Here is a 12,113-nt window from a genome sequence, read left to right on the forward strand (position 1 = left end):
GCTTTGTGATACACTTGGCATCGTGCATGTAGAGTTGTCAGTCTCCTTGAATGTCACGAGACTCACGTTCATAAAAATGGCAAATATGATTAAATACCATTTAGCAAATGTCATTGCATGCGTAAATTGAGCTGTCCTAAAACTGATCCAATGACTAAATTGGACGGGATGGTTCCAGGATGGGCATCCCAACAGGTCTAGAATTGAAAGATTAATAAAGAACGGTCTTAAACTGGAACTGCTAGGACCCATTTAAGACGCATATTTACTTATTTAGGATTTTTTTAGGTACACTTATTTAGGGTTAATTAATACTTAATAGTTATAACTTATCTACAAGTTAGGTCATAATTACAAAAAAGAAAAGAAGAGTTATGTGTCAAAGAAACACCTATATTTGAGTAATCTAAATGTTTGAGACAATGTGATGAGTCAGGAAATCGCCGTCCACTCAGAGAATGACACATGGAAGGACCGAGGCCGAACCCGTGTGCCGAGCCGAGCCAAATGGTGCATTGCCAAGCCGGACGCCAATGGGAAGGGCGATCACCTTGATCGCCAACGGGAAGGGTGATCACCTTGATTGTCAATGCAGCCGAACGCCGTGTCCGAGCACTATGTTCACTGAGCAGTCACACGAGCCCGCTACGATTGGCCACATATGTGATCATCGCCGATGGCAAACACTAAGCCGAGGTGGTCGAGCCGGGCGTTATGTGTACAGAGCCATTCACTCGTCGCTCGTGCCGGGCAAGGAGCCGAGTATCAAGGGCATGACCGCCCGAGGCCGAGGCATCTCTAGAAGCAGTAACGACGACTCGCCCCGAATCACGGGGCCAGGTCAGCACATCTCGAGAATCACGGGAAACGAATCGGGCCACTATCCCAGGACGGAATCAAGTTACACTCCAATAAGGACTCTTACCTCATTAAGAGTCCGACTCCGAGAATCACTCTCCACTCCGCTCCGCGTGGAAGAACCCAACCAAAAATGGACTCTTACCATACAAGGACTCATCCAGCCGCCTCACCTCATCCTATAAATACTTAGGTACAGAGCTCAAACGCCCATCTCACTTTTGATTAAGTCGATACGCTGTTGCACTGGAGACCTGACTTAAGCATCGGAGAGTCCTTGGCCGGAGCCACACCTGCTCTCTTGTGCTCACTCGATTTTTGTAGGCTCGTCTGTAGGCGAACCGGGCGATGGAGGTTTTCACACGCAACACTATGAAGGCCCAAAACTGTTAAGGAGTTGGACCCAAACCTAAAACCAGAACCAGGTTATGTCGTAATTTCAAAGGAACACTTATATTTGAGACTTTAAGTGCCCAAAACTAGATAAGTTCATTATTAAAATGAAACTGGATCCCAGTTTTGGGACTGTTTAGTATATAAGCAATTTTGGAATGGGCCCCTTTAACCGGATGTCCGGAACCAGTAAGGAATCTTCCTGATTACCTAGAACCATCCCATTTTACACCCTTATGGATGCATGCATATGATGTATGAAAGACAGTTTTTTAGACAATTTTTTGATGCATGTGCTCTTCCATTGAAGCATTGGATGGAAATTGCCCTCACTTTTCTTTTTTAATCGCAAAAAAAAAAAAAAAAAGAGGCAAGGACCGAGATTCTACGGAGGTTTTTATGGCAATAATACTAAAGCTTCATATTTAGTAGCGGTAAAATAATACCACCATGAAATATTCAAGGGTTCATCTTGTTGTCACCAAGTAGGTGAACTAAGAAATTGCAACCTTACTTTTTTTTGCCTTGTCTTATTATCAAAAGTAATTTAAGAGTATAAAAGCATTTTCGAAATAATTTTAGAGCAACTTATTTTCAATAGTTGCCATTGTTCATGTCAAATGACATGATTTTCCCTCATGGAAAAAAATATGTTATACCAAAAGGGTAAAAAATGTATAATTATAATATTAATCTAACCAACCTTAGTGACAACAAGATTTATCCAATATTCAATTTGTTAAAAATATAATTGTAGATATAAAATTCCCTTCTAAAGGAAGGGTTTAGCAACGGTAACATATTCAGTGGCAGTTTTATGTTACAACTACAAGTGAATCTTTAGGCGGTTTATTATTACTACCACTAATATTTTTCTATAATTCCAAAAATCTACACATTTTCTTACCCAAAAAAAAATCTACACATTTAGCGAAACATGGTAGAATGGACCCTTCAATTATGCCTTTCAATAAAAGACGAAGAACAGATAGAGAGCTGTAGTCGTGGATGGGAACTATATCCACGCAAGTGGGTACTGGGGCTCCAGTATCTTGGAAAAATATCACCTCAATTTGTCTGTCCGCCAATTTTCTCAATTCCCTCTAATAGAGTGAGGTGGACCCCACTCCGGGCAATGAGTTTGGGCAGGGGGTAGAGTGGTCATTTCCACCTCTTATTAGATGGAATTGAGAAAATTGAGGGGCAGGCAAATTGAGGGGATAAAGATCCCTTCATCGTTAACGATGGTCTTATGCTCTCCTCTATGTAGGGATGTAAATGGATCAGATTTAGCTCGGATATGGATTGGATGTGATCAGATCCGGATATGTCCTAGCCAAATACATAACCTCTAAACGGATTCAGATGGATTTGGATACGGATCGAATGTGGATTTTCGACCATCTGTTGCCTTGTTTAATCTAGACCTTCCTCCCCCTAGTGGATACAGTTCACCCTCAATCCATATCTCTTAGATCATGATTCTTTTTTCCTCATATTCTGGAACCGCTAACTGCTTTCAGTGTCCCTTATATTAAACATTATCAGTGGACCGTTATGCCTTTTGAATTATGCATTGCTCCACAAATCTTTCAGAGATGGATAGATTTCATTTTTGGTGATCTTCCCTTTTGTGTTGCATACATTGATGACTATTGAATCTTCAAAAACCCTCAAGATCATTATTTACTTATTTTTTTTTATTATTATTAAGTATTTGGGTTTTTTTTTTTTTTTGGGTGGAGTTTTATCAGAGTATTCGGAATTTTTTTTCCGGATATCTCTAAACGAATACGGATATCCCTAAACGGATACGAATACAGATCGGATTCGGATTTTCAGATATCCATTTACATCCCTACCGCTATGTCCTTCATTTCCTTTGATTGCCCTGAAAAGGACCCATAGATTGTGCCCTTATGGTTTACGAGATTTTTTTATAGATTAAAAGTCATTTATTGCTCAGAGCATGATGAACTCATAGTGTCCTTGTTGCAGAGATGGACAAGTTATGGAGCGGATATAGGTCAAACTGTCACACACTTTAATGACATAACCAAATTGATGACCCTTAGAATATAGACGCAAGGGCACTCTAGGAAATATGGTGAGAGATATTGGATATCCTTAACAATGGATAAGACTTCTATTGGAGGGTAAGGGTTCTGCCAATGAAGGAGAGATATCAGCTCCTCGCTGTCAGACTCCACAATAAGCCTTTCATAACTTTCAGCTAATGCATGCTTGGATCAGTCTAGATCTGATGGCTGACGCTTCCAATGAAGAATGGAGGAAAATACTAGTAGGAGGAGCATTCCAACTTGGAGGAGGTTGGAGATATGGAGTAGAGCCCTGGAAGAGATTTCAAGGATTTGAAGAGTCAGACCAAAATTCTTCTAAGGCATGAGTGGCCATATCATATGTATTCAAATGGGAAAGGGCTGCCCAACCATTCAGTAAGTTATTCCGAGCTCTCCATACATATAAGCGAAAGGCGAGAACCGTTTCTTTGAAGGAAGTGTGGTTGGCTGGTTTAATTGGTTTTGGTTCCCTTTGGATGGAACGGAACAACAAAAGGTTTGATGGAGTGAGGTGTGTTAGAATAAGGATTCTAGGCAGTCGGTATAAAACTTGACAGAATCAATATATCTATATATATGTATATCCAAATATATATATAGCCAAATGAAATATCAAAGTAAAACAACAAAATGAAATAAATTACAATACCACGATGAGTATCTTGTTGTATCTCCATAACAGTAAGCAGCAATACAAGTGGAGTCGTACAAAGTGTACTTTCCTTAAGGTATTTGAATGCCCTAAATTGTGCAGAACCGGGTGACCTTTGCATTCTCACCTCCAAAGTAAAACCACTTCAATCACGAATGGCAGCACCCCAAGAGTGATTACGATACAGAGTATCCGAAGGTAGTACTCAATACGTAGTTCAGAACAGAAATAGAAGAGAAGAACAAAACAGAGTACAAAAAACACTGTTTAAACAAAGAGAGCAGAGAGCATAAACCACTTGCACTGTTGTGTGTTGTGAAGCCCAAAGGAGTTCTATATTTATAGGCCCACAAGTGCCTGTACGCATAGATGTGTCTCTATATACAACTATACATGTACAAGTATGTATAGTATGACCCCTCATATAGGACCCTTACGAATAGGTACATGTATATACCAAGTTCCTACGTATGATGCCTATACGGATAAAGGTGAATGTATGTGGGTGAATGTATTTTACCAAAAAGAATACATCATATGAAGTCAGTGAACCCGACCCAATTATAAATACAAGTACAATAATAATTATGTGGACACTGTCACCGAAGTCAGTGAAGAGAAAACTATAAGCACCCATAGCCTTCTTGTTGTACTCCTTGTCTTACAGTTACAGTGGTGTCCTTGAACAATGAGGGTTCTTCCACCCCCGCTGGTGGTGGTGGTGGTTTAGCAGTAGAAGGCGTATCAATGGCGATAGCAATGCTGAGAGAAGCAGTAGTTCTAAAGAAAAAAGAAGCAGTACCAGCAGCATCCGACGACGAGCAGGGGTAGCAGCAAAATTTTTTCTGGTCAGACCAGCATCACCCCAGATGTGTCCATTTAGTTCAGTCTTTTTTTTTTTTTTGGTCTTCTATAGCCAGACTAAAAACCTCTTTTCCCTATCGGCCTAAGAACCCTAAATTAACATATCTGATCTCTTTCATGCTTTTTGAATCTAAAGCAACCCAGTAAATTAAGACACTAATCAATAATATCTATATAAGGGACCAAAACATTAAACATTAAATCCACCAGTACATCATTAATAACAAGGGATTAATATGAGGAAAATTCCAATCTAAGATTGTTGTCCTTTCATGACTCGCAAACACTTTTCCATTTGGGCTTGGAGCATTTCATATTTATCCTTCAATTCATTTATCTCTGCTCTATGTTCATTGATAGTTTCCTGCAACATCATAAAATGAGTCCGCAGCTGTGCATTCTCTCGGGAATATGAAGCAGCGCGTTTTGCTGCTGTCCCATGAATCTGTTTCGGAGTTAATCCAACTCCATACATGCGTACTCTTCCATGAGTATCTTCACCTATAGTTTCCCTGAAGATTTTATCTTGCATGTCACTGTCATCACGCATTTGAACAGGTAATTTACTAAGCTTTTCATCCATTTTAGCCTGCATTGGACAATTAATACACAAATGAGTTACATAAAAATTAATCATTAATTAGTAGTTGTTTTATGAGATTATTAATTATACTTACAATCTTCTTCTCTACAATGGGGTACGCAGAAGATCCATCTTTCTTTGTAAAGGTCGTCTTGAATAGCTCCATACGAGAGGGAGGCAATCCATCTGGGTGCTCCTTACGCTAAACAAAAACAATAAAATATTGGTATTATGAAGTATGAATAACGAGTTCGATATTAGAGTGGGGTGAACGTCCATAAACAACATTTATAAATTAAAAATGATATTACCTTCCTCTCTCGAATCACAGCGAAAGGAGTCTTTCCTGTGGTATGCGAATATTCCCGGTTGGAACTATGTCTAGAATTACGCTCCGATATTATCTATCATTGTTCAAAGACAGACAATTAGAAGAGAAATATAATGTGAACCGACTTACATAATCCATTGTTTTAATTCACACATGGCACACATGACCTCTGCTGTGCCGCCGGATATTTTAATTCAACTTATATGTGCCTGCATATACCTGACTACTATCCTGACTCCATGTCTCGAGGAGTATGTTCCATTGTTCTAGTGGAACACGAGCATCTAGATGAGCCAGCCTCTCCTCATGTGTCGAGTACTTATTAAACACATTTGACTTTATTAAGTGCTTAAAGTCCCTCCATCTTTTACTCAATTTCTTTTCAACCCATTTCCTTTTATCTTCTGGGATATTAAATTTTTCCTGCAAATTAAACAAGACAAGATAGAGTTATGCAAACCAAGTAACAAACATAAAGAGAAAAAAAAAATGCTATTTATTTTTTATATATATATTACATATATCTTGTTCACAGCATCATCTTTGTTTTGTTGGGGAATTTTCCTCCAATCTAAGTATGATAGGGGTAACAAGTTTGCATCTCGAGCTTTAACCCCTATCCAACTCAAAAGCTGTGTTGTTTCGTCATTGCAGGGTTGGCCATTATCATCAAACTCTATAGTAATTTTTGCATCTCGAGCCTGTTTTTTGGAATTTCTACTACCTGTAACATTCAATATTTGTTAAATATACATATTTACGATTCAGTTAATCCTTCCACATAAATATGAGTAAAGATGTTTGTCCTTTTACTTGAATATTTGGAGTTTGAGGAAACATCAAAGCTCATTGCTGATCGACACCTGTTTAACAATAAACAAGTGCTGTTAGTGCAATCACAGTACATGAATGGTTTTGCAACTGGGAATTGCATTATTATCATCCCCACCCTAACTCTGTGAGCTACTTTGCTTATATTGTTGTCATGGATGAAAAGTAAGAGAATCCCATATAATAAAGAAAATTTATCCCTTTAAAATTCCTGACCAAATAAAAATAGTTACCAACTTGAGTTCATCAATGTGAATGTATAGGAGAAACAAGGACCATTATATAGGAGTCATAATTTCCATATATACCATCCACAGTTGCATTCTCTCAAATATAGAGAGCAACTAGAATCTATAACAAGAAGTATACATAAATTAAGAGTGCAAAAATACTAAAAATATTTCTCATTTCCAAATTCCTATACAGATATCAAAAGTTCCTATGTTATCAAAACTAACAGCTAGTCCCAAAATCATTTTCTTGAAACAAAACTTAAATAAATCTAACCTAATATGTATTTTAAATTTCAATCGATTTAGGAAAATCAATAAAAACCCAAAACCATGATAATGTAAACTACATTAAGAGAAAAGATAGTCACTTATCATCACATCTTGATTGTTACCCTAATACCCCACAAAGGTATAAATTTCTATTCAATAAACTAGTCTAACTACTGATTTATTGGTATTTGTTGATCAAAACAGCTCCCCATTTCATTCATCATACTCCAATTCTAGGGACAGCATTCACTTACCATAATCCCAGAATATTGTACCAAATAAATCAGCATAAGTGACCAAGTTGCATTTTGGAGGTTCACCAATATAAGCAGCAAATACAAGGCATTAGAATTGATCCAAAAATAGACTGAAATCAAAGGGTTTAATACTAAAGAATGAAAGAAAAACATTACAAGGACTGGCAAGGCTAGAACAACAAACAAAAAAATCGCCAATTCAAACCCCCAACTATGACATAGCCATCAATAGGGGATCAAACCGCAGAGAAGAAGAAGAAATCAAAAAGTAGCCCGAGAGGACACTAGGGCCAAGAGAAATATACCTAGAACAAGAGAAATATACCTAGAAGCAATATATGGAAACTAAGCTTCTTCAAGATCGACTCTCTCCACAAACCGGTGATTGTAGATGTCGGATGTTTACAAACTCCCTTGGTGGAGATGGAGCAGACTCTGCTAAAAAAAACTCGACAGAAGGGACTCAGACCGGTTGCCTTTAGAAAGGGCACCAATACAATCTAAGTCGACACTACCAAGAACGATGAGGGAAAGGAGAAGAAACGCACTTATTAGTAATGAGGTTTGTGATACACTTGTCATCATGCATGCAGAGTTGTCAGTCTCCTTGAATGTCACAAGAGTCGTGGTAATAGAGATGGCTAAATATGGTTAATGTCCATTTTAGCAAATGTCATTGCATGCGTAAATTGAGCTATCCCGGAATCGATCCGTTAAAACCTAAAACTGATCCAATGACTAAATAGGACGGGATGGTTTTAGGATGAGCATCCTAACGGGTCTAGAATTGAAAGACCAATAAAGAACGGGCTGAAACTAGAACTACTTGGACCCATTTAAGACGTGTATTTACTTATTTAGGTTTTTATTAGGTACACTTATTTAGGGTTAATAGTTATAAACTTCTTTTTTTTTTTTCGCTAAAGGTAATTTGTATTAAAAGAACGAGAAAAAGAATACAAACTAAAATAGATAAAAAAAAAAAAAACCTCCTGATAGAGAAGCACAGGAGGCTATGTTAGCCCCTCCCACCTACGACCAAGCCCGCAACAGGGAGACCTAACAACAAACATTACAATAAAAGGAAACAATCAAGCACGGAATCTCAATCGGCCTTATGCATCATAGATGATCGATCTGGGAAAAACAACCATGGTATAAGAAGCTTCATATTTGGCAGCGGACTTGGCAAGAAAATCTTCTATAGGGTTAGCTTCCCGGTAACAATGCGAAATGCGACACTCAATAGAACAAAGTAAGCTATGCAAAGAGAACCATTCCTACCGCACAAACCAAGATACTAAACCTTTGGATAGAAGGATGAACACTGCATTAGAGTGACACTCAATCCAAACTTCTGAGAAGTTTAGGGCTTTAGCCCAAGAAAGCCCCTGGATCACTGCTACAAATTTTGCCTCAAAAATTATTTTTAACTCCCAAGAATGACCTGTAGGGAAAATCACATTAGCTTGAGAGTCACAAAATACACCACTTGCGCTTGATTTGCCTGGATTACCCAATTAAGGAACAGCCGTCCACGTTCAGCTTGACCCAAGAATCGGGGGAAGGGCACCAAAGAACTTCCAAGAAAGCATTTGGCTTCTTAGGGATCATCGGAATCCTAAACAGTCTGGCACAAAACAGGTCCCTAACTGAAGCAACAAAGTTCTTGAACTTTGAAGATATGAATGAGACTTCAGTCACTAAAAGTCTGCAAACCAAATTTAGATTTCTAGACTTCCCCTGGAAACATTTAAGGTTTCTTTCCGACCAGGTCAAGTGAGGTGTCAAAGTAATGCCAAAAAGCCACAAATCCTTTAGGTCTGCTACCCTTGTCTTTCGGAAAGAACATCCATTAATAGTTATAACTCATATAAGAGTGATGTCATAATTCCAAAAAAAAAAAAAGTTTTGTCAAAGAAACACCTATATTTGAGGTCCCTCAAAATTATTAAGGAACTGGATCCAAACCTAGAACAAGAACCAAGTTATGTCATAATTACAAAGGAACACTTATATTTGAGTGTTTGAAACTTTAAGTGCCCTAAACTTGATCGGCTCATTATTAAAACGAAACTAGATCCTAGTTTTGGGACCATATCGTATATGGGACAATTTTGGAATTGGCACCTTCGATCGAAACTAGTAAGGAATCTTCCCGATTACCTAGAACCATCCCATTTACACCCTTTTTATATGAGGTGCACCCTAATTGACGTATGCATATGGTGTATAAAAGATAGTGTTTTGATTTGTTCTTACATTGAAGCATTGGATGGCGATTGCCCTCACTTTTCTTTTTAATTGCTACAAGAAAAATGGGCAAGGCTCAAGATTTTACAAAGGTTTTAACGGCGGTAATACTAAAGCTTCATATTTAGTAGAGATAAAATAATTCCACCGTGAAATATTCAAGGGTGCATGTTGTTGTCACCAAGTAGGTGAACTAAGAAATTGTAACCTTACATTTTTAACCCTTGTCTTATTATCAAAAGTTATTTAAGTCAAAGGTAAAAAGGCATTTTTAAAATTAGTTGAAAGTGACTTATCATTACGTCATTTTATATTTATCGTTGTCCATGTGAAATGACATGATTTACCCTTATACAAAAAAGAACTATGTTACTAAAAGGGTAAAAAAGGAAGATTACAATCTTATTTTAACCAACCTTGGTGACAATAAAATTTACCCAATATTCAACATGTTAAAAATATAGTTGTGGTTCAAATATTCTGCTTCTAAAGAGAGAGTTTTAGCAATAGTAAAAGCGTATTGAATTCAACACGTACATGTAGGATGTTAATTTCTTGATCATTGGACATGCTAGTGAACTATATATGTAGAACATGCTGGTTGATAGACCCTTTTTTTCTCTTCTAAAATATCATTTATATTAAAGGAAAAAGTAATACAAGTTGGACTGAAATCGAAACACCCACAAAAAACAAGGCAGACCCCTACCACCTACTATAAAGCCATAAGTGGGAGGGGAAAGCTCGCAACATTAAGGGAAAATAAACGGAAATCCCATCATAACATACGATATTGGGACAACATTGAGCATCCGCCAACAATTCGTCCCGCATAGAGGGGGACAGGGCACCATAGTTGAAGAAACTTCCAATCTCGCATCTGATCTAGCTAAAAAATCAGCAAGAGGGTTGGCTAGCTTCTCTAAAATAGTGGGAGACTTTCCAATCGATAGAGGACAGGACAGACTACAAAGCCAATCAAGCTTGATGAACAAACCATGGAACAACATGCGACGACAACAAAAGGACAACTGAAACCGAGTCTCACTCCACCCAAATCTTCTGAAAGCCAAGGTCTTTAGCTAACTCAAAGCCATGAATAATAGCAAAGAATTCAGCTTCAAAGTTTGTTTTTACTCCAAGAAATCTTCTAAAAGAGAGAACGTTGGCTAGCTCATCGCGATAAATTCCTCCCGCCACTAACTCACCCTAGATTTTACAGAGAACAACCGTCAACATTTAGCTTTAACCAAATAGCGGAGGGAGGCCTAGGGCACCAAAAAACTTCCAGGGGATACCAGAAAGGTCTAGACCGGAGGGAGATACCCAAACGTCTAGATGGTAGCAAGTTGATAGGCACTAGTTCCTTCTCAACCAATACTATTTTTCCATATGGAGATCTTTTCTTAGGGCAGAGATATGGTGGAGATCACAACAAATGATAGATCCTCTTGTTGCATACTTGCAAACTATGAGATTATCACTACCCCAATAAGTGGTCCTCCCCACCGGTTTTTTATTTTCCACATTATCTAACTCAACTTTTTTTTCCCGACTTCTAATGAATGATAAACATTTATAAATAGAAATGGTTTTTCCTTTTATATGAGATTCATGATCAGCTGAAGTTTGTAATGGGTACTGATTCTTGTGGAAGTGACTACCCACTAGTTAAATTTAAAGGTAGGTGAAAGTTTGGAGAAGATGGTGCCTATGGTTCACTATAATCCCTAGCAACAATCGTCTTCATGTAGAGCTTCTCCCCCCTTCACTCCAGAGGTGAGAATGAGAGAAGTTTGATCGTTTATGGGATGTATTAGTTTTATAATGAGCCAATACTAAAACCCCTTCCCACCCCCCCCCCCCCCCCCTATCGAATCAGAAACCCCTTCCGAGCCCCCATCGTATCTGAAACCCCCTTCCCAGTCCCCATCAAATCTGAAACCCACTTCTGAGCCCCATCGCCTCTGAAAGCCCCTTTCCAAACCTATCGACTCTGCAACCCCTTCCCTAAGTGAAATCATCTGCATGCTGCTTTCTTGGTTTCAAGATTGTCTTGAGTTGAGAGCATGTCAAAAGAAACTCCTCCTACATCATCAATCAAAGCTTTGAATTTGCTATAAATATGGTTGTGGCTCCTCTTCTGAGCAACCTTCAGATTTGATATAGTTTCCACCTCTTCCACCAACAAAATCTAATCAAGAGGTTGTTGCAACTTCTACAGATGTAGAAACCCTTAGTGGTAATGAATCAACATCTCCTGCTAAAGGGTGGTCTTCTCTATTGAAGAAGGATTCTCTCCACTTTGTAGAGCCTTCCATGGTAAACGGAGTCCGTACTACATCATGCTCCAAGGAGGTTTCTCTGAAGAAATTATTGCTTGCTAGAAATCATCTATTATAGGTTACTTCTTAAGACATCGTACTTCTTTTGAAGTTGCTAAGATAACATGACCTAAAGTGTGGAAGATTTCATGTTCAATAGAGGTTTTCCTCCTTAAAAACAGC

General features: G+C 38.3%; 1 protein-coding gene across 1 annotated transcript; it reads right to left on the bottom strand.

Annotated features, from left to right (window-relative positions):
* Positions 1 to 5,101: 5,101 nt before the first annotated feature.
* LOC122638672 lies at positions 5,102 to 6,612 on the bottom strand. The gene is made up of 6 exons (XM_043831525.1): positions 6,576 to 6,612; positions 6,281 to 6,486; positions 5,982 to 6,185; positions 5,743 to 5,835; positions 5,526 to 5,633; positions 5,102 to 5,437 (listed from the first exon to the last, which is right to left on the bottom strand). The coding sequence occupies exons 1-6, from the start codon at positions 6,610 to 6,612 to the stop codon at positions 5,102 to 5,104; spliced, it is 984 nt and encodes a 327-aa protein (XP_043687460.1).
* Between the last annotated feature and the right edge of the window lie 5,501 nt (positions 6,613 to 12,113).

This window comes from Telopea speciosissima, chromosome 9 (genome assembly GCF_018873765.1).
Source record: "Telopea speciosissima isolate NSW1024214 ecotype Mountain lineage chromosome 9, Tspe_v1, whole genome shotgun sequence".
NCBI classification, from domain to species: domain Eukaryota; kingdom Viridiplantae; phylum Streptophyta; class Magnoliopsida; order Proteales; family Proteaceae; genus Telopea; species Telopea speciosissima.

Excerpts from the sequence above, each read along its gene's own strand:
- LOC122638672 (XM_043831525.1), bottom strand. The coding sequence starts at position 6,612 with ATGAGCTTTGATGTTTCCTCAAACTCCAAATATTCAA. Across the intron at positions 6,487-6,575 it reads CTCAAACTCCAAATATTCAA|GTAGTAGAAATTCCAAAAAA; the intron begins GTAAAAGGACAA and ends TGAATGTTACAG. Across the intron at positions 5,438-5,525 it reads CCATTGTAGAGAAGAAGATT|GCTAAAATGGATGAAAAGCT; the intron begins GTAAGTATAATT and ends TGTCCAATGCAG.